The 22,543-nt window shown below is 29.8% G+C and overlaps 2 protein-coding genes and 1 non-coding gene across 5 annotated transcripts; 1 reads left to right on the forward strand and 2 right to left on the reverse strand.

Annotated features, from left to right (window-relative positions):
- Positions 1-2,536: 2,536 nt before the first annotated feature.
- On the reverse strand, positions 2,537-10,306 carry LOC101503474 (uncharacterized). Of its 3 annotated transcripts, none has more exons than XM_004492591.4 (8): positions 9,911-10,305; positions 8,485-8,921; positions 7,104-7,218; positions 5,722-6,393; positions 5,324-5,401; positions 4,829-5,008; positions 3,989-4,069; positions 2,537-3,415 (listed from the first exon to the last, which is right to left on the reverse strand). In XM_004492591.4, exons 1-8 carry the CDS (start codon positions 10,220-10,222, stop codon positions 3,167-3,169), a joined length of 2,124 nt encoding a protein of 707 aa, XP_004492648.1. In that variant the 5' UTR covers positions 10,223-10,305; the 3' UTR covers positions 2,537-3,166. The 3 variants fall into 3 exon arrangements, 2 of the variants coding, with proteins under 2 accessions (XP_004492648.1, XP_004492649.1); XR_001143515.3 differs by having other exon boundaries at positions 3,354-3,415; positions 3,989-4,066; positions 4,786-5,008; positions 9,911-10,306; XM_004492592.4 differs by lacking the exon at positions 4,829-5,008 and having other exon boundaries at positions 3,989-4,066.
- Positions 10,307-13,356: 3,050 nt separating this feature from the next.
- LOC101504027 (fasciclin-like arabinogalactan protein 10) lies at positions 13,357-14,969 on the reverse strand. Its single transcript, XM_004492593.4, has one exon. It carries the CDS (start codon positions 14,767-14,769, stop codon positions 13,498-13,500), a length of 1,272 nt encoding a protein of 423 aa, XP_004492650.1. The 5' UTR covers positions 14,770-14,969; the 3' UTR covers positions 13,357-13,497.
- A 6,653-nt stretch (positions 14,970-21,622) lies between these two features.
- On the forward strand, positions 21,623-21,706 carry TRNAL-CAA (transfer RNA leucine (anticodon CAA)). The gene has a single exon. It is a non-coding gene; the product is annotated as a tRNA-Leu (tRNA).
- The last annotated feature ends 837 nt before the right edge of the window (positions 21,707-22,543 follow it).

Here is a 22,543-nt window from a genome sequence, read left to right on the forward strand (position 1 = left end):
CCTAATTGTTTATTATTAGTATTGAATATGAGTTTGTTTGAGAGGATTTGTTTAGAGGTAATAATTTGAGTTTGTTTGAGAGTATTTGTTTGACAGATAATAATATGTGCGTTTCAATGAAAAATTTATCTTTTAAACCAAAATTTGTTACCTTTATATTTTATAAAAATCAATACTAGTTATTTTTTATCTTGATATATATTAGTAGTATATAAAACTTGAAAACCCTAATTGTTTATTATTAGTATTGAATATGAGTTTGTTTGAGAGGATTTGTTTAGAGGTAATAATTTGAGTTTGTTTGAGAGTATTTATTCATTTTTTTTAAAATTTGCTCATTTATTTATTTATTACTTTTTAGTTAAGTGTCTAACATATATGTATTTTTTCTTTTGTTTTTGAAGGTTGATAAACAAGAGATACAAATCACCTTGAAGATTTGATATCATTTTTTTGTAATTCATTGGACTTTGAATGTGTTTTGTTGGATGATATGTGTAACTGTTTATGGGGTTCATTTGATTTTATTTGTAATTTTTGAAGGACTTTTTAGAGTTTGTTAATTATTAATTCATTTTGTTTTTTTCTTTTTGTTTTATAGGAAGATTGTTGCATTACAAACTTGTTAGTTATAATTTTATTAGTTTTCCTTGTATATAAAGGCCTAATTTAGCCTATTTAAAACAAAAATATAAAATATAACATTTAAATATTTTAACGCGAATAAGGCTTTTAAATAGGCTTACAGGCCAGGCCATGATAGGCCGTAGGCCAGGCTCAGGCCGAAAAAAAAGCCTATGATAGGCCGTAGGCCAGGCTTAGGCCTAAAAAACTCATCGTAGGCCAGGCTCAGGCCTTTCAAAGCCTGGCCTGACCTGGCCTATTCCCGCCCCTACTTGTTAGCAAGATTTATATCTTAATGTGACATTTAATTCTTAAGTGAAAATTTTGTATTCATGTTACTCTATCTGATTTTATGATTACAATACTCGGTGAAAGAGTAAATTCTAATGAATAAGATTATTGTTTAAGGGCATATTTGAGGGTTTATAAGGAAGGACAGACAAGAGTTTTGTGAAAAATAATGAGAAAATGGAAGGAATAGCTTTGGAAGGAGACGATTTTCGAGAATTCAGTTTTTTCTTAATACAATTTTTTCTTAAATTGAGGGAACTAAAAAGAAATGTGATGATAGAGGATTTTTGAATTGGTTGATAAATTTTTAAAACAATTTTCATGTTGCTATAAAACACTAAAAATTAAAAATATTATTCATTGAAATTAATTCATCAATTACAAAAGTAAATTAAGATTGATTTTGTATATTTTTTTATCAAGATTTTGTAACATTTAGATCATTTGAAAAAAAACTTGATTTTGTATTGATTTTAATATAAATGTTAACATTCATCAATAGAAAAGTAAATAAGATTGATTTTGTATATTGATTCTGTCATCATATCAGGCATCAGATTAAAATGCTTGCAGCTATTTCATAAAAAAGAAAAATGCTTGTGATTATATCATCTTACCGATGTATTAATAATTGCAATTAAATGATTACAATACAAAAAATAAGGATGTATTAATAATTGCAATTAAATGATTACAATACAAAAAATAATGTTGTGCTTTTAAACAAGTGTTGATCATGCAGTGATAAAAATTAATTTTAAATGAATTAATTTTAATTAAATACAAATCAAATGTAAAGATATTTATGTTTGAATATCTTCATACAAAAATGAATTGAACAATAAATTTTATTATACAAATCACATTTGAATTTAGAAACTACAAATCATAACTTCAAGTTAGAATCAATTCAATTCGATACTATCAAAACAAGTCAGAATCAACTTTACACCTCCAAAAGTGCAACCAAACATGCACTGATATGGTTAAATTTTTCTAAACAATCTTGTTAATAGATAGGTTATATTACGAAAATTATAAAACATTATTACATATATTAGATAAAAATTATGGAGATATATTTTAAAATTATTATTTTAAATCCATAAAGTCTACATCAACAATTAAAAATGTTGATATTGTTAGAAGAAATACTATATCCTAGTTTCGTTTGTTGGTGGCCATAGAATGTGGCTCGGCATTGAGGTTGCTTCAAATGGACGAGTCTAGTGGTCATACTCATATGCAATGATGTATGCTAGTAAGCTAGCCAGTGCATATTTCGTAAAAAAAAGCTAGGCAGTGCATATATTGTTGTTTCTATTTATATGGTTTTTGGGTTTTTTTCTGTCTATCTTAATTAGAGGTTTTGGCTACTCAGTAGGTTTTTAGACATTTTATGGCTTCATTAGGGTTCCAATGGTTCAGGAAGGAGATGGCCTTAAGATTCATAATTTCATTTTTGCATAATTAATAATAAACATAATTTGAAGTTAAACATCCTAATGTACGCTACATCAGCTTGAAATATTCTCAACATCATTATTTTTCTCCAAATTTTGAGGGCGTATTATTTCTGAAAATTTAAATTTCAAAGAGACTAGAATTGTGAAATTTAAAATGAGGAACCAAAATCATATATAGCTCAAAATGAGGTATCATAAATACAATTAATCTAACAATATTTGGCTGACCTATGCTAAATGTTACAAAGTATTACACACACGAACTACTACACGAATATAGAAGTGTCAATTTCGCACAAAAATCAACAAAATAATTATGGTTTTTACATAAATCATTGAGGTGTTAACCAATATAACTCGATCAAAACTTTTTAGTAATGTTAACCATTTCTCTTTTACTTACCTCGGCAGCCAAACTTAAGATGATTGACCCCCTTTTTTCTTGAAAATTGGAGTCAAGACAACAACACAAGAGAGCAAGCTTTGAACAAAAACCCATGCAGGAACAAAAATAAAAGCAAATGATCATGTGTATTTCGGCCATTTTGGTATGTTCACGTTTGGTATAATGAAGAACACTCTAAATGATTCTCTCTGTATCAATGTTGCTTGGGAAACAAATTTCCATTCCATTGAAACATAATCACTCATCAACTCATGTTATTTACTGTTCTATCCTTCCGCCGTGCCTGCTTTATCAACCAAGTATAATAAAAAAATGGATAATTGGAGCGATCTTAACTCAGCATAAACAATTACAGAGAAATTAAGGGAATACTACATTGTCATCCATCTTCAAGGATCTCTCTGTGTACATGCATGCATGATGTGCTGCAGTATTTGTAATTATACCTGTGGAATGGAACTTTACCAGCAAGTGATGAATTACAACAGGAACAGTATATGTCACCATTTTTTTCAGCCTCTGAAGTGGTTGCACTATTATTAGCTTGAATTTTCAGAGCAGCAATCCTTCTCTCTGCAGCAGCTGCTCTCTTTTCTCTTTCTGCATCCTGTGCTCTTCTTATTTCCTCCTGTTTTATTTTTTAAGATAAAAACAAATTCAATAATATTTAAAATATTATGCTGTTCATGTAATGTAATTAGCAGTTTGTAAACTCATAAATGTGTGGTGTGATTTTAACAAAAATAATTATATTTTAGTGTTGAGCGATTGTTGAAAATTAAAAATACAACAGAACAGACCGGACAGAAGATAAATTGCGGTTTGGTGCTAGAAAAATATTTTTTATTTTCATTTCATGCATTTGCTTTTAATTACAAAACCGACACTTTATTTTCACTTTGTTTCCTGTTCTAAAGATTTGTGAAGGTTCCGGCGAAAACAAATAAATAGTTGTTCAAGGCGGAAAATTTAAATTTCACTATTTCTAGTACAAATCTTGTAAACGAGAAACAAAGTGATAATAAAAAGTGAAAATAAAAAACGTTTTCTAAAACCAATAAGGCTCTAAAGAAGGATGCATTTTGGTTCCACTGAAAAGGGTGAAGTGAAACCAAAGAGAATGTCTGATTTATTATATCAAAGTGCCAAACACTACAATAGTAATTTTTATATTTTTGGCCAGCAAAAAAACAGTATTAACCTCTTTCGATAATTTCACACCAGTTTTTGGTTGAGATTGTCCTGTGGCAGATGTTGGTGCAGTCGTTTCTTTTTCAGCCTGAACACCACATTCAAGTTTTGTCAGTGCAACAAATTTCAACAACACTAAAGAAGATTGAGTTCAAAATTAACAACATATCTGATTGAAACACAAAACATGGAAAATCAAAGTTTCTCAATAAAGAACCATAAGCATCAGAACCAAGACTAATAATTGATTCTGCAAATCGGGGGCGAAGTACAAGAGTGAAGAGTCCCTTTAACTTTCATAATTCACAAGAAAGTTTGTTAGTGCACACTCGCATTACACTCAATTACAAGCTAATTGTGTAATGTTTGGTAGCCAAAGGAGGGAAGAAAGATAGACAGATATTATTTTGAAGGAGCAGGTACCATTTCCACTCTAGTCGACAAAGTCAACACTATCAAGATAACTCTGAAATCTTTTAAGATAAACACTAATAAATGAAGTAAAAAATGACTGAAGAGTGTATATATAAAAAGAATCAGACTGTCAATTGAGTTCCATTTTACAAAGGGAGGTGAGAATTAAGATCATAGTTGTTATTTCTCGATCCCGAATAGCGGCTGACAGCCAACCACAAAAACACTAGTGGCATAGCACAGAGCAGGAGGACCCACTATTCTAAAACTATATATACAAACGAAATAATCAATACTATAATCACGAAAGCTGAAAAATGAAATAAATTGCTCACAATTCATGATATATTATTCATAATTAAAAAATAATAATTATAAAGTCACATTTTTCACCCTTCACACAAAGTGGCATTCTCTTTCTTTAAGTGTGTTTTTGTTTTGCTCTCTCCATGATCCATTTGCCCCAGACACATACAAGGACCAGGCATACGCCACCGAAAGCAACACAGAAAGAGGCCCCTGGTCGACAGATGCTGGGTTGCCGGTTGCTGGGGTTGCTGGACGTTGGATCACTGGCTGCTGGATCGACGGAAGTGGGTTGTTCAGAGCAGCTTCTCTGGTTCAATGTTTGAAGGTGAAATCATGAGTTTTGGGGCTTTATAAGAATTCTTAAGCCCTAATAGGAAGGGAAATGACCAAAACACCTCAGCACACCCCTCAATAATGCTCCCGTTTTACAGGTATTGTAGGGTTTTTGAGACTCAAATGCAGCCACTAAGGCTGCAACACCAATGTGCAACACCACAGCTTGCTGTAGCAGCCACATGCCGCTCCGGGATAGCGGTGCTATTGAAAGCCTATAGTTTTATCTATCATAAACAAGTCCTACAAAACTACATACCACATGGAGATGGAAAGAATAAAGATGTACCTGGGCCTTCTTTTCTTTTGCTTTACGTAATTTCTTTAATTCTTTTGCTCTAGCTTTTCTCTTGGCATCTTTTTCTGCCTGTACAAGCCCAAAAGAGGCAAAAATTACTCTTCCATATAAAGTTCTTAGATTTGAATATTTGATCAATAAAAGTCAAAACTTCAATACATCAAGTCTAATGGGGTCTGTCAGGAAACTTAATGGCGTACAAGGTTCCCTAATATGAAGGATATACTTTTCAACCAGCCATTCTTATTCCCTAGTCTCTCTTTTGCTGCCAATAATATTTATCACCAAATCATCGAATCTAAAGAGAAGAGTGTGGATGATAAAAAGTAATTGAAATCGTTTTGATTTCACATCATAACACAACTTATTCATAGAAATATCAGAATCACCTGCTTAGCAGCTTGCGATTCTTCCATTTCTTTGGTCAATGCACTAGGCACTTTTGCAGCATGCCAATCCCATCTGTCAAGATTTAAAGCCATAAACCTTCTGAAAGTGTTCCTGACATCTTTGTCAGGTGCCAACATATACGGGGTCCGCCCCCTTTCATCTTTGATGCATGGATCCAAGCCTTGTTCCAGGAGTTCCATAACCTTTTCAGAGTCACCAGATTGTGCTGCTTCATGTAAAGGAGTTGACTTAGCAGGCAGCTCATTTTCATTTTCGCCATTACTCAAAATAAGAGCTTCATCATTTTGGTTACTTGAACAAGCTTCAGCTTTATCATTTTCATCCAACCCAGCCATGTCCACTTCGTTGACAGGTGGGGTGCCGTTTCTTTTAGCAATGCAATTTGGCACCACGTCCTGTTGGTTGCTTTGTAAAATTTCCTTCTCATCTGCCTCATTGGATACTAGGGTCAACTGGCTATAAACACGCTTTGCTTCCCTCAAAGTAGGCCTGCGGACAACCAACCCAATATTTCTAACACATTGCGGATTGGTAAAACACGGCTTATCTCCATCGTAAAGCAGTTGACGACTACTTGAAGGTGCATGTATAAAAATGCAAATAGAAGCGTCAAAATACGGTCTCCAAATAGTAAGCAGTTCATGAACTTCCTACAATATTGCCACGCCAATAATCAGTCTAGATTTACATATCACAGTGCAAAAATGCACATGCACCCAAACACAAAAACAAAGTAATCAGTAAGAAAGCATTTTTCTGCAATTGCATGAGTATCTCAGAATGAGTATGTCTCTGTAAGTAAAATTGAAAGAATAATACAACAGTCAATTTGTCAAAAATAATGACCAATAGGGCCAATTGTCATTATTGCCTTGTATAACAATTTATAAGTATTAAGTAATCACACACATGACTAGAAGTTCTAATGTCTTTAACAAATTTAATTATAAATAAGTGAGAATAAGCAGTTTGTACTTTGAGAGGAGAAATTCTCGTTACAGTTAAACACTTTATAAACCATTTTCAACATGGGAAATAGCAAAACAACAAAATATATTGCCGTTTCCCAATAAATTAGCAAAAAAGAATTCAGCAGAGATTTCAGAAAAGACATTACAATACTAATTTCAATTATTTATAAAAACATACACAAAACTTTCCACCTCTTGATAAAATAAGAAAACATAGTATCATTTATTTATTAACCCTTATACAACTGCAATACATCCAATACCACGAAGCACAATAAATACGCTAGCTCAATATGTAATTTCAGAACACCAAAGTGCAAAAACAACAATTGGCTAACATGGGAAAAAAAAAATTAGCAAGCAAAGCGATATAGGTGTGATTCAAAAACCTTCTTTAATGCAAGTTCGTTATAACGACGAAGTGAAGCACCAGCAGAATGTGCAGCCCTACCAGAAGCATCTTTAGATGACTGCTTTTTTCCGGCCTTGGCCCTCACAACATATCTGCATATGAAAGATAAGAGTTTAAAAATTAAAGCAAAATTTGGAACTCCATTTTCAATGTTTCAGTAAAAAGAACTGCAGAATAGCGAAACAACTATTTGGAGAAACTCGGGCACAAATGAAACAACATTCCCCTCATTCTTCTTGTTAGAAGATATTATATATGAAAAATATTCTCAGAAGATCAACAATGTATGTTTGAATATTTTATAGTATTAAGTATCATAGCTGATATCTTAGAATTGGTTTTCATATTTCCTTAGATTTCATGCTTTGTTTCCGTATTCAATTAAAATTATGAGTCTAGCACAAGTATAAATAGGTAGTAGTGTTCTGTCTTTTAAACACCACCAACATTTATATCATATGTAAATATCAATTCAAGAGTATCTACTTTCTCTTATTTTCATCCCACTATACATAAAAGACTAAAATTCTATAATTTAAACAATTCTTATAAAATTATTGCACCTGATCACAAATCACAAATGTTTATTGCTCATAATGAAAAGCTAAAATGAGGAAAGCTAAAATCAGTAAAATTGATTGAATTATTAAATGAGATTTAACCTCGAGGGTTTGAGTCAAACTGTCAATGAATAAAAAGAAGTGCTTGAAGGAAAGGGGTGTTGTCTACATAATGTTTATTCTCATGAATAAAGGAGGGAAAGAATGGGTGACGCGTTGCAAACTAATTCTAATACTAGCAGATAAAAAAAAGTCACCCGCACAAATCCACAACTTAGCATTTTGTGTGAAATTCCCATTTGATAAATGGATGACTTGGGACGACAGAGAATCTCATACGAGTGGTTGATAAAGGCACAAGAGTACGACTACTTCCAATCATCCCCATAAGTTAACAATAAATTAGTTGTATTACGAGTGCATTACAAAATCGGCTTGCAACATTGCATGTCAAAGCAGAAGTACAGACTCTTAATAGTTACTTGCCATGCTTGACTCATCCAGGCAAAAGAAAAAGAAACAATATGACAGCCAAAATTGATCCCTGCACAATATTTCCAAAGGACTAGACCTCAGACTCAGACATAACAGGAATTGATAAACAGAACAGCTCGCTTCACAGATTACTTAAAACTTTAGCTTTTAACATGGTGTATAGATCACGCATATATTACTAATCTCCATCTGACACAGTCTGCGAAAATGAAACTCCAGACATATTTTATTTGAATATCCTAGAAAAGGGGCAAAACTATAACTTATTTTAAAATATATTTAGTAACAAAAGCATTTGCAAACCTGTGAAATGTCTTGTGAGCTACAACTGTATCACCATCAAAGACACAACCCGCGAAGTGCCCACCGGATGCAAGCAGAACAATCCTCAAACGGGTGTTATCCCTAGGCTCAACTGTGAGAGATTTCAACCTCTCAACCAAATGTTTCTGCACTTGTTCATCCTCATACAAAACATTTTCGCTCACATTCATAATCAAACACTTCCAGAGAGAAACTCTTTGCCCTGTCTGAAGACAGACAAATAGCTTTTGTTTAAAGCTTTCACCGGATTTACCACGCAATACATTTTGACCAAGAGACTCATTTTCACTGTCATCATCGTCATCACTTTCGGATCCAGATATACTTGACACATCATAGTCTTTGACAAAATCAGATGTCAGAACCTCAAAATCATCTTCCTTCACAATGCTTTTCCCAGCAATTGTCAGCTTCACCTGTAATCAATACATCAATTATATCAACTAATCAAGAACCACTGGCATTCCCTTTAACACCCACAAACCAAGACGGGAACTTTGTTAGCATTTTGAACTAAAAAACACTAGCATATCAAGCTTCCAATCCAGAAAACATAATGGCAAGTCTTAAAACTCAATCAGGAAAAAGTTTGAGTTTTTCCATTTTAAAGCAAAATGGGTACCCTAAATTTTACTTAGGTGTGTGTTTGGTTATACGGTAACAAAATAGATTTTGATTGAATTGAGTTTAGTTAAAATTGAGTTTAAAGTAAAATGATTTAGGTTGCATGTTTGTTCCACTTCTATAGGAGTCAAAATCAATTTTGGAGGTGCAAAATTGATTATGGCATGTTTGGATGCTATGGAGTAGAATGGATTTTGCCTCCATAATTGATTCTAACTTGAAGTTAGGATTTTTAGATTCTGAGTCCAAACGTGATATTGCCAGTGAAATTTATTATTCAACTCACTTTTAACTAAAATCAATATTACATAATCAATTCATTCAAAATCAATTTTAGTTACCACATAACCAAACACATAGGTTCACATGAAAGTAAGTTCACAATCAATCGGAGTGTAAAAATCATGGGAGGCAAAAACTACAAATCCTAACTTTGAGTTATAATCGATACTAACTTAAAAATCAATTCCAATCGAGAACTCTCAAGCATCGGAATCACTTTCGACTCTCCCAAAACTGAATCAAACTGCACTTAATTTCACCTAAAAGGGGGCAATTTGGAAGTATTTTATTTTTTACTTATGTATTATCAATACAAAGGATAAAATACAATTAGAAGTAGCCCAATAAAAAGAGTTGTAATTTTTCTCTTTAAAATTAAAATGATTATTCTAAACTGTGCCAAAAATCAGTAAAAACTGAAAAGAGGAACCTTCATGCTGGAAATTGAATAATTAAATAAATAAAAGGGGAATATAGAGAGGAGTAAATTGAATCTAACATTGAATCGATGAATATCGGATTTGAAATGGGAGCGTTGATCTTGAAGGGAATCGAACTGAGCCTTGCAGGTATTACATGTCAACCTAGGAGCCGAAACGACTGAATTTTGAATATCATCGACGTCGTTTGAGGGTAGTTGAAGGGTTTGGAGAGTAGCGTTGTAGTGGTCGGGAACGGAGGAGTGGGGAGAAGGGAGAAGACGACAAGAGTCGAAGAAGTTCGACGGAAGTTCGAAGATGGAACGGTGACGTTTTTCCTGAGACGGCGTCATTCGTGAGGTGCAAGGAGATTCGCCGCCGATGGTAACCATTAACGAGAAGTTCGGCAAAATAGTTTCATTTTTTCTACTTACACCTCCAAAATTGTCTTTTACTTCCCTCAAACACAAAATATTTAACAATTATAATACTTAAAATACCCCTAGTTTCATTTTTTTTTTATTTTTGTAAACACCTTTTTTATATTTCGTTAACATCAAATGAATTAAATTCTTGTATATATAAGTATGTGACTTTTTATTTTGATACGTGATTTCTTACTTCATTAAAAAAAATATATTTGATTTTATAATCGATTCTGTTAGTTTTTTAATTTAAAAATTCTCTCTTATATTCATTTTTTATTTCACTTTTACGAGATCACAAATTGGGATGCAGCAAAACTTTATCAAATAAATTAGATAAATATATAAATTTTATATAAGATATAATTGAAAGTTTTAAATAAAATAATAATATAAAATAAAATATTTATATATAATTTATAAATTATGAATTATATTGATTGTACATGAAATTAATTTACGCAATTATAGTAAATTATGGTCGGTCTAATACCAAAGCTAGTAAAGTTAAGATATTAGATTTTTTAATAACAATAAATTTTTTATGTAGATTATAGTCTAAAAAATAAAAATCTTAATTAATACAATATGTAAAAAGTCTCACAGACACAGTTATAAAAGAATACAATAATTGATATATTTAATTAAAATATTTTATATCTCATAAAATCAGAAATGTAAAATTTAAATAAAATTATATATTTTATTGTTAGTATTAAAAGAGTTTCTATTTTTTATTTATCGATACTTTACTTTAGATTTTCTTTTAAAGCCTCAACAAATATTAGACCGACCATTCGTAAATTTAACTAACATATTTCTTATAAATTTAAAATTTAAGATAAATCAGTTTGCGGAAGTTAATTTACAAATTAAAATGGTTTGCGTGCATTTATTTTTATATGTGAAATGTATTTATATTTTGGTCATTGCAATTACAATACAAGAATTATATTTATATTTTGATAATATAGTACATATTGCAATTAACCTTTGAGTGCTCATGTTCTAAACTTGAACTATTAATTTTAAAAGAAATTATTTTAAAGTTGTTAGTTTTAATTTTTTTAAGAAAAAATAATGAAATATTTAGAGTTAATTTTAGATAAAAAATGTTATTATATAATTATATTGAGAGTTTTATTTTTGAGTTAAAAAAGTTTTATTAATTATATTTATATTTAATAATAATTTTCGTAACGAAAATTAGATTAATTAACTATTTTAAAATGAAATTATATCTACATCGATATAAATTAAATAAAAAAAATTATCAAATAAAAAAAATTATAGTTATAAATATCAAATACATATTTAAACTTTATATTTTATTGATAAATTTACGTATATTTTACAAATAAAATTCACAAATATAAATTTATTTTTTATGTATATATGTTAATTAAATTCACGTATATATGTGTTTTTCTAAATATAGAATAATATTTATTATGAACTTAATTTACCTTTCATTTATGTCAATTCATTACACGTGTGTACATTATATTTTTTTGAAAAAAACTACACGCGTATACATAAATTTAGATTATATGTATCACTGCATCGAAAAATATGGAACTCATATGGTTGCAAAAAAGAAAATGAAAGCAAAAAAGGATAAGGAAAAGTCTTGAATGAATTTGAAAATGATAGAGATGGAGATAAAGGATGAGGAAGATTAAGGAGTTACTGAAGATTGAAGGAAGAGGAGAGACATATTAGACCTAGGGATTTGGTATGAGCATAGCTTGAATTAGATAAATATAGATTTAGATTGTAATTGATGATCAAAATAATCTATTTACAATTTAATAAAAATTCTTTAAAAATAATTCAATTCAGTCCATCTATTAATTATAAAAATCATCAAATTAGCAACTAAGTATATTTCTAATCGTAAGTGTTATTATGTTTTTTTCACGTGAATTGTATTTTTTTGAGAATTGCACTTTTTATTATTGATGAAGTAGAATTTTTTCCTATACAAAAATTTAATTTAAATTATTTTAAAATAAATTCAACTAAGCATACAATTATTTAACTCGTTTAAAATTTAAATTTTTTCTAGTTACATCTCTAAAATATCTAGTCACACCCCAAAGTATTTTAAATTTTGCATAACAACTAAATTGTCTCTGATTGTATATTAATTTAGAAAATCCCATTAAAGTTAGACAAACTTATTTTTCACCCTCTTGCCCTCTCTCACAACCATCATTAAATGTGAACAAACTTGATAAAAGGTTAAAGATTGAAATACGAGGTTTTTTTTATGGATAATATTCTATTGAATTGGTAAGTGATCTTCTGTATTTTTTTTTTTCGTAAACTCAATTTATCTACGTGAAACCTAGAAATTAACACATGCAAACTCATCTAATATATCACCTATAAGTTTTGAATTTTAGATTTTATTTAAACTGTATTTATGTAGGTCCAATCACATACAACTAGTAAATTCAAAAATTTAATGCGCTGCATGCATGAAATGAGCTCACACAGTTGTATGTAATAATGTAAACTACGTCTACGGAAGCTACATGAGTTCGATTCAAACATAACTTAATTTCCATTCAACTCAATTTTAATTAAAATAACCATCCATGACTAAAACTAAATTCTCAATCGGAACAATACAAATACACTAATAGCCATAATCCTCAGCACATCAAAACCAAACCCTTTGAAAACTCAAAGGGGTAATTTGTCTCAATACACACACCCCATCAGCGCGTCGTCTAGATTAAAAACATTATAATTGTTGGAAATTGAAAACCATTCGCCGCACAGTGCTCAAAGCCAGATCTATAATAAGTGTGTTCCATTATAAAAAACACAACAAAATGTGGTGGTCCTCACCATAGGTAACACACAGGACCCACTCGTACTCCACCACGTGGCCTTGTATTCACCAATCACGCTCCTGAAACTCACAGCTCACGAACAACAAAACGTCGGAAAGATAAAAACCACACAATTACTATCCTATAACGCACCACATCAGATAACACCACCACCACTCCACCAGAATTTTATACCCCAATAACCCAACAATTAAATAAAAAAACGAAAGAAAAAAAAAAAACGAAAGCAAAGCATCATTCACGTGCAATGGCCCATACCTAAATTAATTAATAACAAAAAAAAATTCTCCAATCCAATCACATACAGAGAAGAGAAAAAAAAAAGTCGAAAATTACAAAAGAAAAAACACAGAAATTAAATTAAATTTAAATTACAAATCAGGACATGAAAACAGTGGAAACAACAAAAGCAGACAAAGCAGTCACTGTAAAAGTAAGAACAGCAGAAGCTTTCACGTGAACGCCAGCAGATTTCTCGGAACTGCTATGTCCCGCACTCGACGGCGCATCAGCCGGAGCACCAACCGGACCACCATCAACGGGAGCCGGCGGCGAGGCAGGAAGCGGAGAAGGCGAATCCGCCACCGGCGAGGGAGCAGAAGCAGGCGTCGGAGTAGGAGCACCGACAGGTTCCGGTGCCGGAGCAGGCGACGGAGACTTCGCAAACAACTCCGGAGGAAGAAGCACACTATCGACAGAATAAATAGAAAGCGGAGTAGAATCCAGAATAGTATCCGCAATCCTAGACGAATCAACGCCGGTATGAAGCGTAACGGAATCACCGGCAACGGAAACGGTGTAATCAAATTTACCGGCACCGTTAGTAGCCAAAGTAGTAATAGGATCTTTAGTAGTTTTCAAAGATCCAACTGGAAGATATTTAGCAGCAGCATGATACTGTAAGAGCGAAACTATTTCAGCATTCGTGAGCTTGTTTAAATCAGGAACGCCACGTGCTTTAAAAGCTTCATCATTCGGTGCGAAAATAGTTAAACCTTTATCAGCCGTTGATTGAAAAGTTTTGATTAAACCATTAGTTGAGATTAACGTCGCAAACGTTTTACATCCAGCTTTTTCGATCAATGCGGTTATGTTAACGTCAGAAGACGGAGGTGGAGCAGTTAGAATACCGGGAGCGATAATAGGAGCGTTGATTTCAAGAACGGAGATATTGTAAGGGATTTGTTTGATGGATTTTGTGTAAGTGGAATCGAGTTTGGATCCAGGTGCAGCGGAACCGAAAGCAACTTTACCGCCTTTAATGTCGGTGATGTTGACAGATCCGACGCTGTTTTGAGCGTTACCGGTGGTTTGGAAGAGAGTGGTGGAGATAGTGGTGCCGTTGGTGATTTGGTGGAGTTTAGTGTTGTCGAAGTAGTCGAGAAGGATGAGGAGACTGAGGACGTTTTTAACGACGGAGAGAGGGTGTTTTGAGGTGATGGAAGAAAACGCGGCGTTGTTGAGGACTAAGACGGTGATGGTTTGACGGCTGTTGATTTCGTCGGCGAGTTTGGTTTGAGAGAGGAAGTTGTTGTATTGACTATAGTCTGGGTTGTCGGAGAGGATTTCCGTGATGTTGTGGGCGGAGATGGTGGTAGTTATGGAGAGGATGAGGAGGAGAGGGAGGAAGAGGAGAGTGTGGTTACCCATTTTGGAGAAATGGGTAAATGGCAGAGAGAGAGAGAGTGTGTGAGGAAGTGAAGTGGAAGAGAAGGAGTTAAAGATGAAAGTGTCTGTTGTAGTGTTGTTTGTTTGTATGTGTGCGTCTCCGTGGGGTTTTATTAACCATGGTTAACGGGTAGGATGTGAATTACAAAAGGAAATTTCCACTTTATTTTCATTTTTCTTTCACATCAGGTTTTTTTAAATTGTTTTGGTACATATATATTTTTTAGATTTACTAATTTGTATGGAGAAAAGTTTTATGCATAACAATCAAATGGTTTAGAGTTTTTATCCATATATTAAAATATAGTTGTTAGAAGAAAGATAAAAGTTCATTTATTAAATTATTTTAATTATTAATGATTTTTTTTATTATTATTAATTAAAGTATAATAATATTTTAAATATTATTGTATATAATAATTATAAATTATATTTATTTTAAGACTTTTTTTTGTTAAAGTGAAGTTGATTCTGATATGACGAAAGTATTATCGAGTTTAATTATAATATTATCAATATAATATAATTTTATATTGACTTATAATAAAAAGTTAAGATATGTTCACATAAATTAATTTTATAATCGCAATTTAATAATAAGTGTAAAATATTACATTTTAATTGGACTTTCATGTGTGAGTCCTATTTTCTCTTTATTATTTAGATATTTGGATATGTTTTTAAAAAGTAACATTGAAAAATATATATTATATAATTAAAAAATAGAAAATTATTGTGAAAAGAAAGAAAATGCTAATAATATTCTAAAAGCATTTATAATATGAGGTGTTTTTCTTAATAACGTGAATGTCTAATAGTTATCTCCATTGTGAAATAAAAGATATAAGTGTTCATGGAAAAGGTTGGTTGCAGAGTTACTATCTCACTCTTTACTTTTTATGGGTTCTATTTACTAGTTTTTATTAAAATAAATGAACATCGTTAAAATATAATTATATTGGATTGTTAGTTGAATCTATTTAATAATTTTTTTTCAGATGTTCAATTAAAGAGAATGATTTTTATTAAACTCTTTGATTGAAAAATTATAAAATGAGTTATACAAACTGAGCTATTTAAAAAAAAATGTTAGTTTTTTTATTGAAAAATATATTACGATTTTAAGTGGGCTTGAATAATGGTTGTATAGTGAGTATTGTCGAGGGATGTACCTACGCAGTTCGATAATCAAGTAAATTTGTGTCTCTGAGTTGGAGACTTTAGGGGGATAACATTGTGTACATTCAACCTACACCAAATTTCCTTTTATAAGATGTCAAATAAGGTTCACTGAAACAATATGTTGGGATTATGAACTATATAATCCAATACTGACGAATCATTATTTGATTTTTGACACATGCCTTTGATGATAGACGATAACGGTTGCCAATGTGCAACTGAGATTTTGTGATATGTTTGTCATTGTATGGCCTTAGAAAGATGTATGTGAGTTCCAATAGTCACTCACCTATAATCCCTTTTTTTATACTGGTATGTCCTAGATAAAAAATGTGTCCCTTATTTGCGAGTTGGACTCATTACATATTGCTTGGTTACATTCAAAAGAGACTTTAATGTCAAATTCAACTAAAAAGTAACTATAATCTAACTAAATATTATTTTAATAACGGATCAACATGAATTACTACCCCTACAATTCAATTTTAACTCAAATTCAGTATCCAACATTCTTATCACTTGATTAATGAAAAATGTTATTCGTTTAGAAAATATTTTGATAATAATCACCTACTTTTTTATACATGGTTATTACTTAGTAAGAATTTGATCAATCAATATATTTTATTTTTATACATTCTTTTCATTCTTGTATAAATCACTCTCAATTAATCATGTATATATATTTGTACTAGTAAACAATTGTTATTGAATATAAATCATCCTAACTTGTAATTTTTTTATATCAAAACTTTTTTTTATTATAATTATACTTTTTTAAATTTTTTTATATTTATCAAAACATATATTTGACCAGTTTTTATATATAAGTGACATTTTGTTAGTGTAATGACTATACTAGAAAAAAAAAATGTATTGTCTTAAAATTCAATGAATTGCTTAGTAGAGTATAACAATTAACAATTGTATCTCACATATTGTAGATTAAAAATACACAGTGATATAAAATGTAAGGAAAGGATAAGTAGAGTTATTAAGAGCATGTGAGAGGGATGGGGCATAAGGGGGGGACAAACATGATTTGTTCACAGCTGGAAATGCATAGTGAGGTCGTGGCATTCGTTGCCTTCTTTGCCTTTCTTTTCATCAATTCCCTTTTTTCTCTTTCTTATGTCCTATTCTCAGTTTTACAATACTTGGTATCTTTCTTTTTCTTTTTTCCTTTCTTTTCTCTCCATCATTTTCGTGTCTCATTATCAATTGCTATCTATTTTCTTTTGTCGTTTCAGAAACAGAATACAAAATTTCTACCAATTTTGAGTCTATCTTTTTACGGTACCGCGCGTCCACAGAATCACATTATAATTTTATTATATTTAGTCTTTATTATCCGTAAGATATTTATGATATTTTTATTGGTTGCTTAATTTTGTTTTTGTTGTTAATTTGCAAGTTTATTTTGTGACATTAGAAATGTAATTTTTTATATTGGAACTAAAAATAAATTGTTGAAATTTTTTATAAAATAAAAATTTATTTATTAATTTTTTTTACATTCATGACGTATAATTATTAAACAATTAGATGATTGAACTTAAATTGTTAAAAAAAAAATAATTGAAACAATTATTGATTAAATAATTTTTTTTTGTTTACACGAGAAAACAACAAGAGAACAAAAAAAGTTAGATTAATTTAATTTCATTCATGTATTGTCTTCTAGCAGTAGCCGCCAGTATACTGTAACCAGTTGAAAAGTTTGATAGTCTCACCTATTTAATTACAATTTTTCTCATGATATTTTTTGTAAAATTTTATTATTCACGTGGGAAAATTATTTTTTATGTGACTGAAATGATGAACAAAATTTTCTCATTGAATAGTAAAAACTAAGACACCATAGTTGATAATTTTTTTTTAAGACACCATAATGTTACAAAACTAACTATTATTTTAGATTATGAGATGATTATATATTTTTAATCTTTATCATTTATGTATGAATATGTAAATATACCTTAAAATATAAATATCATCTACATAAGACAACACATTTGGCAATTGTAAATAAAAAAGTTAGAAAAAAAAACAGGGGAAGAGAAAGAATATGGAAGAAAAGTGTTGAAAGCAAAAACCAATCTGCAAGTGGTTAATCTGCACAACGTATATGACAGTGTAAAGAGCCTTGCAGTTCTGCTCAATTTGAATTTTAAGTGATTGTTTGGACACAAACATACTCACACAAAAATATATAATTTAATTAATTTTAATATTCTTTTATCTTTATTTTTTTTTAAGTGTGCCAAACACTATTTATCTATATTTATGTTCAAATATTTATCTTTACTCATATAGTCCAGCAATTTTATCTCCCCCATAGAGTACTCTGTTGCACGATGTACTGGTTCTGATGAGTTTGTTACCTAGTAACTGCTCCAAATATTCACTTTTTTTAACTCTTAAGTTTTTTTAAAAATTTACTTCGATAATCTATAATTCGGTAAGGAAAATGTGATTAAAAGTTATTTTAGTGAACATTTAAATTCAAATTATTTTAAACGATTTATTTTTTAATTAATCTATTAACCCTTTTAACTAACCACTTAGTTTCACAAATTGATCTCTAATTGCATGATCAATGACTTAATATTATAAACCAATTATAATAATATATAAATAATATATGAAAACTTGACGTATTTTATTTTAAAGTAGTATTATGAATATAATTTAAGACTTAAATCTAATAATATGTGGTTGGTGTCCACACATATTCAAAAAAGAATGTCCCTGCCATCCTTAAGCTAAACTTTTATTCAAAAAAAAAAAAAGAATGTGTTTCTATCTTTATACATAATATTATTTATTCTAGTTACCAAAAATATGTATGTATTATTTATTCCTTCAATATATATTTAGGAAATGTTGAAACATATTGCTGGCAAGAAGTGGCTAACAATACCAACTTTAGTGTCTGTGATGTTAAAGGACATCGAGGCCAAAACTTGTTCAAAAGAGAAATTATTGCGAATTGCTATGTTGGTGTTTGACCTACATGTGCTTGTCATATGATCCATTTATGACTAGTGGAAAGTGGACTGCACATCATAATATAACTATGATCATGTAACAGCTGCAATAAACTTTTTCATATGTAGTGCCATAAATACAACTCAATTGATAATTTTAATCACGTTAATATAGAGGGAGCTCAATTTTGAATTTGAAAAGAAAACATTTTCATACGTGTACGACGTTGGCATCACTACCTACTTATTTTGACTCGTTTTATTTTATTCCAACAATAACACTGTGGTACAAAATTACAAATCAAGCTCCTGCGTTTTCTTTGACTTCACAAAAGCTTCACTCCCTTTGCTTGTGACTAGAGTAAATGTCGTAGTCCTTTTTCTTGTTACTTCACAACGTTATGAAAGAATAATTATGTAAAATCTACCTTTTTGGATTAGTTTTATGTATGAGTAATTAACGTGTTAACAAGATTAGTACTATAAATATATCGGCTAAATTGGCTAGAGGAATTTTTGGTCTACACCTAATATTTAGTGATACTCATTTGACACTTCAATAAAATGATTAATATATAAAAATAATTTTATTTATTATTTAAATTTTGTTTTCTTTCTTTACTATCAACCACTAACAATGGGGTGCTAAATGAGTGTATTGCTAAATGAGTGTATTCTATATATGGATATGGATATTGATGTACATCTATCACTGCTCAATTGGCTATGTACAAAACTTAGTTGATGACACAAATATCCATTCAGATTCATATTACAACTTTGTATTGTTTATCTTCTTCATTTTTTTATTTAAATAAAAGGTCGTCAACACTTCAAATTTGAAAAGATAAATATTCTAATTATTTTGATTAATTATGTCAACATTTATAGATATTTTACAGTTATATATTATTGATTTAGATGCTGTAAGTTTATTCGTAGATTTATTATTTTTATTTTTTAGTGACTTTGATTTATGTTATCTTCAATGTACCTTATCAATTAAAATTAATGAACATCTTTATGTTACTTTAAAAAAAAATCGCAAGAACTCTTCGTTTCAATTCAATTATGCAAGTCCTGACTTGCAAATTGTAACTTTTGCATAATCATCATAGTTCAAGATAATTCCGACAATTTCACCAAAATACCAAAGATATAAGCTTAAACTTCTATGCTTACCACCATGTATTTTGGCGTTTTAGTTAATATTTATTTTATCAATGTAAATTATTAAATTTAGTACCTTTAAAAAGTATTTATTTAAATAGTTAAAAAATTATACTAAAAAATATGCTTAATATATAATTACATTATACGGATCACTTATGCAAACTGTCTCTTTCAAATATCACCTTTAATTAGAAATTAAATATGATGATTTTTGGTTTGGTGTAGTGAAAAAAATGATAGGACCAAAGAAACTTTGAAGGAACAATATTTTAATGTAAGTGGTCATTTATTCCACTTTACTCATTCTCTCACTGCATTTGTGTATACATTGTGAGTTCAAATTTAAATTTTTGTAAGCAACATAAAGGTTTGCGATAGAACAATTAGTTATCCAAAATCTGCCACTCATAATGATGTTAATGATCACTACAATCTCACTAGGACTACAAATGTTTGTTCATCTGAGCCATTCAATACTTCAACAAGTTTTGTCAGCCAAACAGATGCTTATTTACTTCATCTTAGGCTTAATGTAATTTTCTCTTTTATATCTTTTCAATTCTAGTATATCAGGAGTTACAAAATTGAGGTTCAAATTTGGATTGATAACAATTAGTAAATTTAGTATTTGTTGATAAAAAAAATTTACGAATTAGACATTCATTAATAAAGAGCATTTACTAACTATTAAGATAAACTATCATGTTATGAATATAAATTCGAAATTTCGTAATTATACGTATAAATTTTTAATAGTGTTTATCATTTCATAAAATAAAATAAAAACTAAACATATATGAGTGGTCAATGAGTTTAAATGTTTGACTCTAACTTTTGGCCTATCACTTTGCGGTAAGATTATGATATATCTCTTTTTGATGTACTAATATTTTTTTAAAAGACAAAATTATTAATTATTAGTTTTTGTTAGTAGAAGAAATTGAACTCATGACTTTCTTGTAACTCTAATCCTTATGTTTTTATCCAAACCACTAAACTACTTTATAACTCTTTACATATATAATAAAATCTTAGAGTTTTGAAATTACCCTTTTAACCTTAAAAACATACTTGAAGACTTTTCTTCAAGATTAGAAGTTTAATCTTAAGAGTTATAAAATTACACTAAAGTTTTAGCCCACTATAAACACAAGTAGTGATGGTCCATGTTAAAATCCACGGAAAGAATATGATCATCCATTATTTGTGATCCCAAAACATGAACATTAAAGAAGCATAAGAATACAACATGTAAAACTGAAAATATTGATTCTCATTCCAACCATATATATAGTACTATGAAATGTAAACAATTTTTTTCTTTAAACATATATATATATATATATTGCACTGTTTAGTAAAAACATACCAATATTTAGTAAAATATAAAATCGAAGGACTTGCACAAAATTACACATTTTTCAGGGATAGTGGGTTTAGAGTGTCATTAAGTAAATACTGATATGATTAACAGAAAATTAAGACAAGAAGTCAGGATGGCCGAGTGGTCTAAGGCGCCAGACTCAAGTTCTGGTCTTCGAAAGAGGGCGTGGGTTCAAATCCCACTTCTGACAATTTTTATTTTATTTTTTACATTATTAAATTATTCAAAAACTAATTATTTTGCATTATGTGACATATATTGACTGTATATATTTTTACCTACTAAAATATTAATAACAATTCATACATTATTTAACTAAAATAAATTATCATTTGCTAAATTATAAAGTGTTTACCTGAGGTGAATAAAAAAAAACTAAAGAAGGATAGAAAGCGAGAAATAAATTATCATTATTTTTGTGTTTTTTTATTTATTTATTTTAATTTATGTTTTATAATTTTAAAATAATATTAATTGTTTTAAATCCAAATGGATTAAAATAATCATAGCTGACATTTTATAATTAAAAAGATATGTTCATGTAAGTGGTGGCTGAGTCAAAATCAAAAGGATGTGATTTATGCAAACTATGTTAGTTAAAGGGACAAAAATATTATTTTTTAAAGATCAAAATTGTCTGACTTTTAAAATTCAAAAAGAGTAATAGTATATTATAGCTTAAAAATAACTGCTTTTAACTTTGCTTAGTTGATGTAGTATAATAGTGTGTATTTTTTTTTTCTCTAGTTTTAATTTCAAATAAAAATAAATTTTTTGTTAAATACTACAAATTCAAAACTAAGCAACTACCATATATGATTATGTATATCATAGTTCTTTTCCCCATCATCAAGAAATATTTTCTTGAAATCAGTTTGACATCAACTAATTCTTTTAGAAATATGCATGCCATTCTCAATTAAATATGGGACATGTATGTTGGTTTGGAGTTGGTTTAGAGAGAACATATCTCACTTCGTATTGAAGATAGGGACTTTAAAATGCTTATAGATATAGTTACAAACAC

The sequence above is a fragment of the Cicer arietinum genome, chromosome 3, assembly GCF_000331145.2.
Source record: "Cicer arietinum cultivar CDC Frontier isolate Library 1 chromosome 3, Cicar.CDCFrontier_v2.0, whole genome shotgun sequence".
NCBI lineage: Eukaryota > Viridiplantae > Streptophyta > Magnoliopsida > Fabales > Fabaceae > Cicer > Cicer arietinum.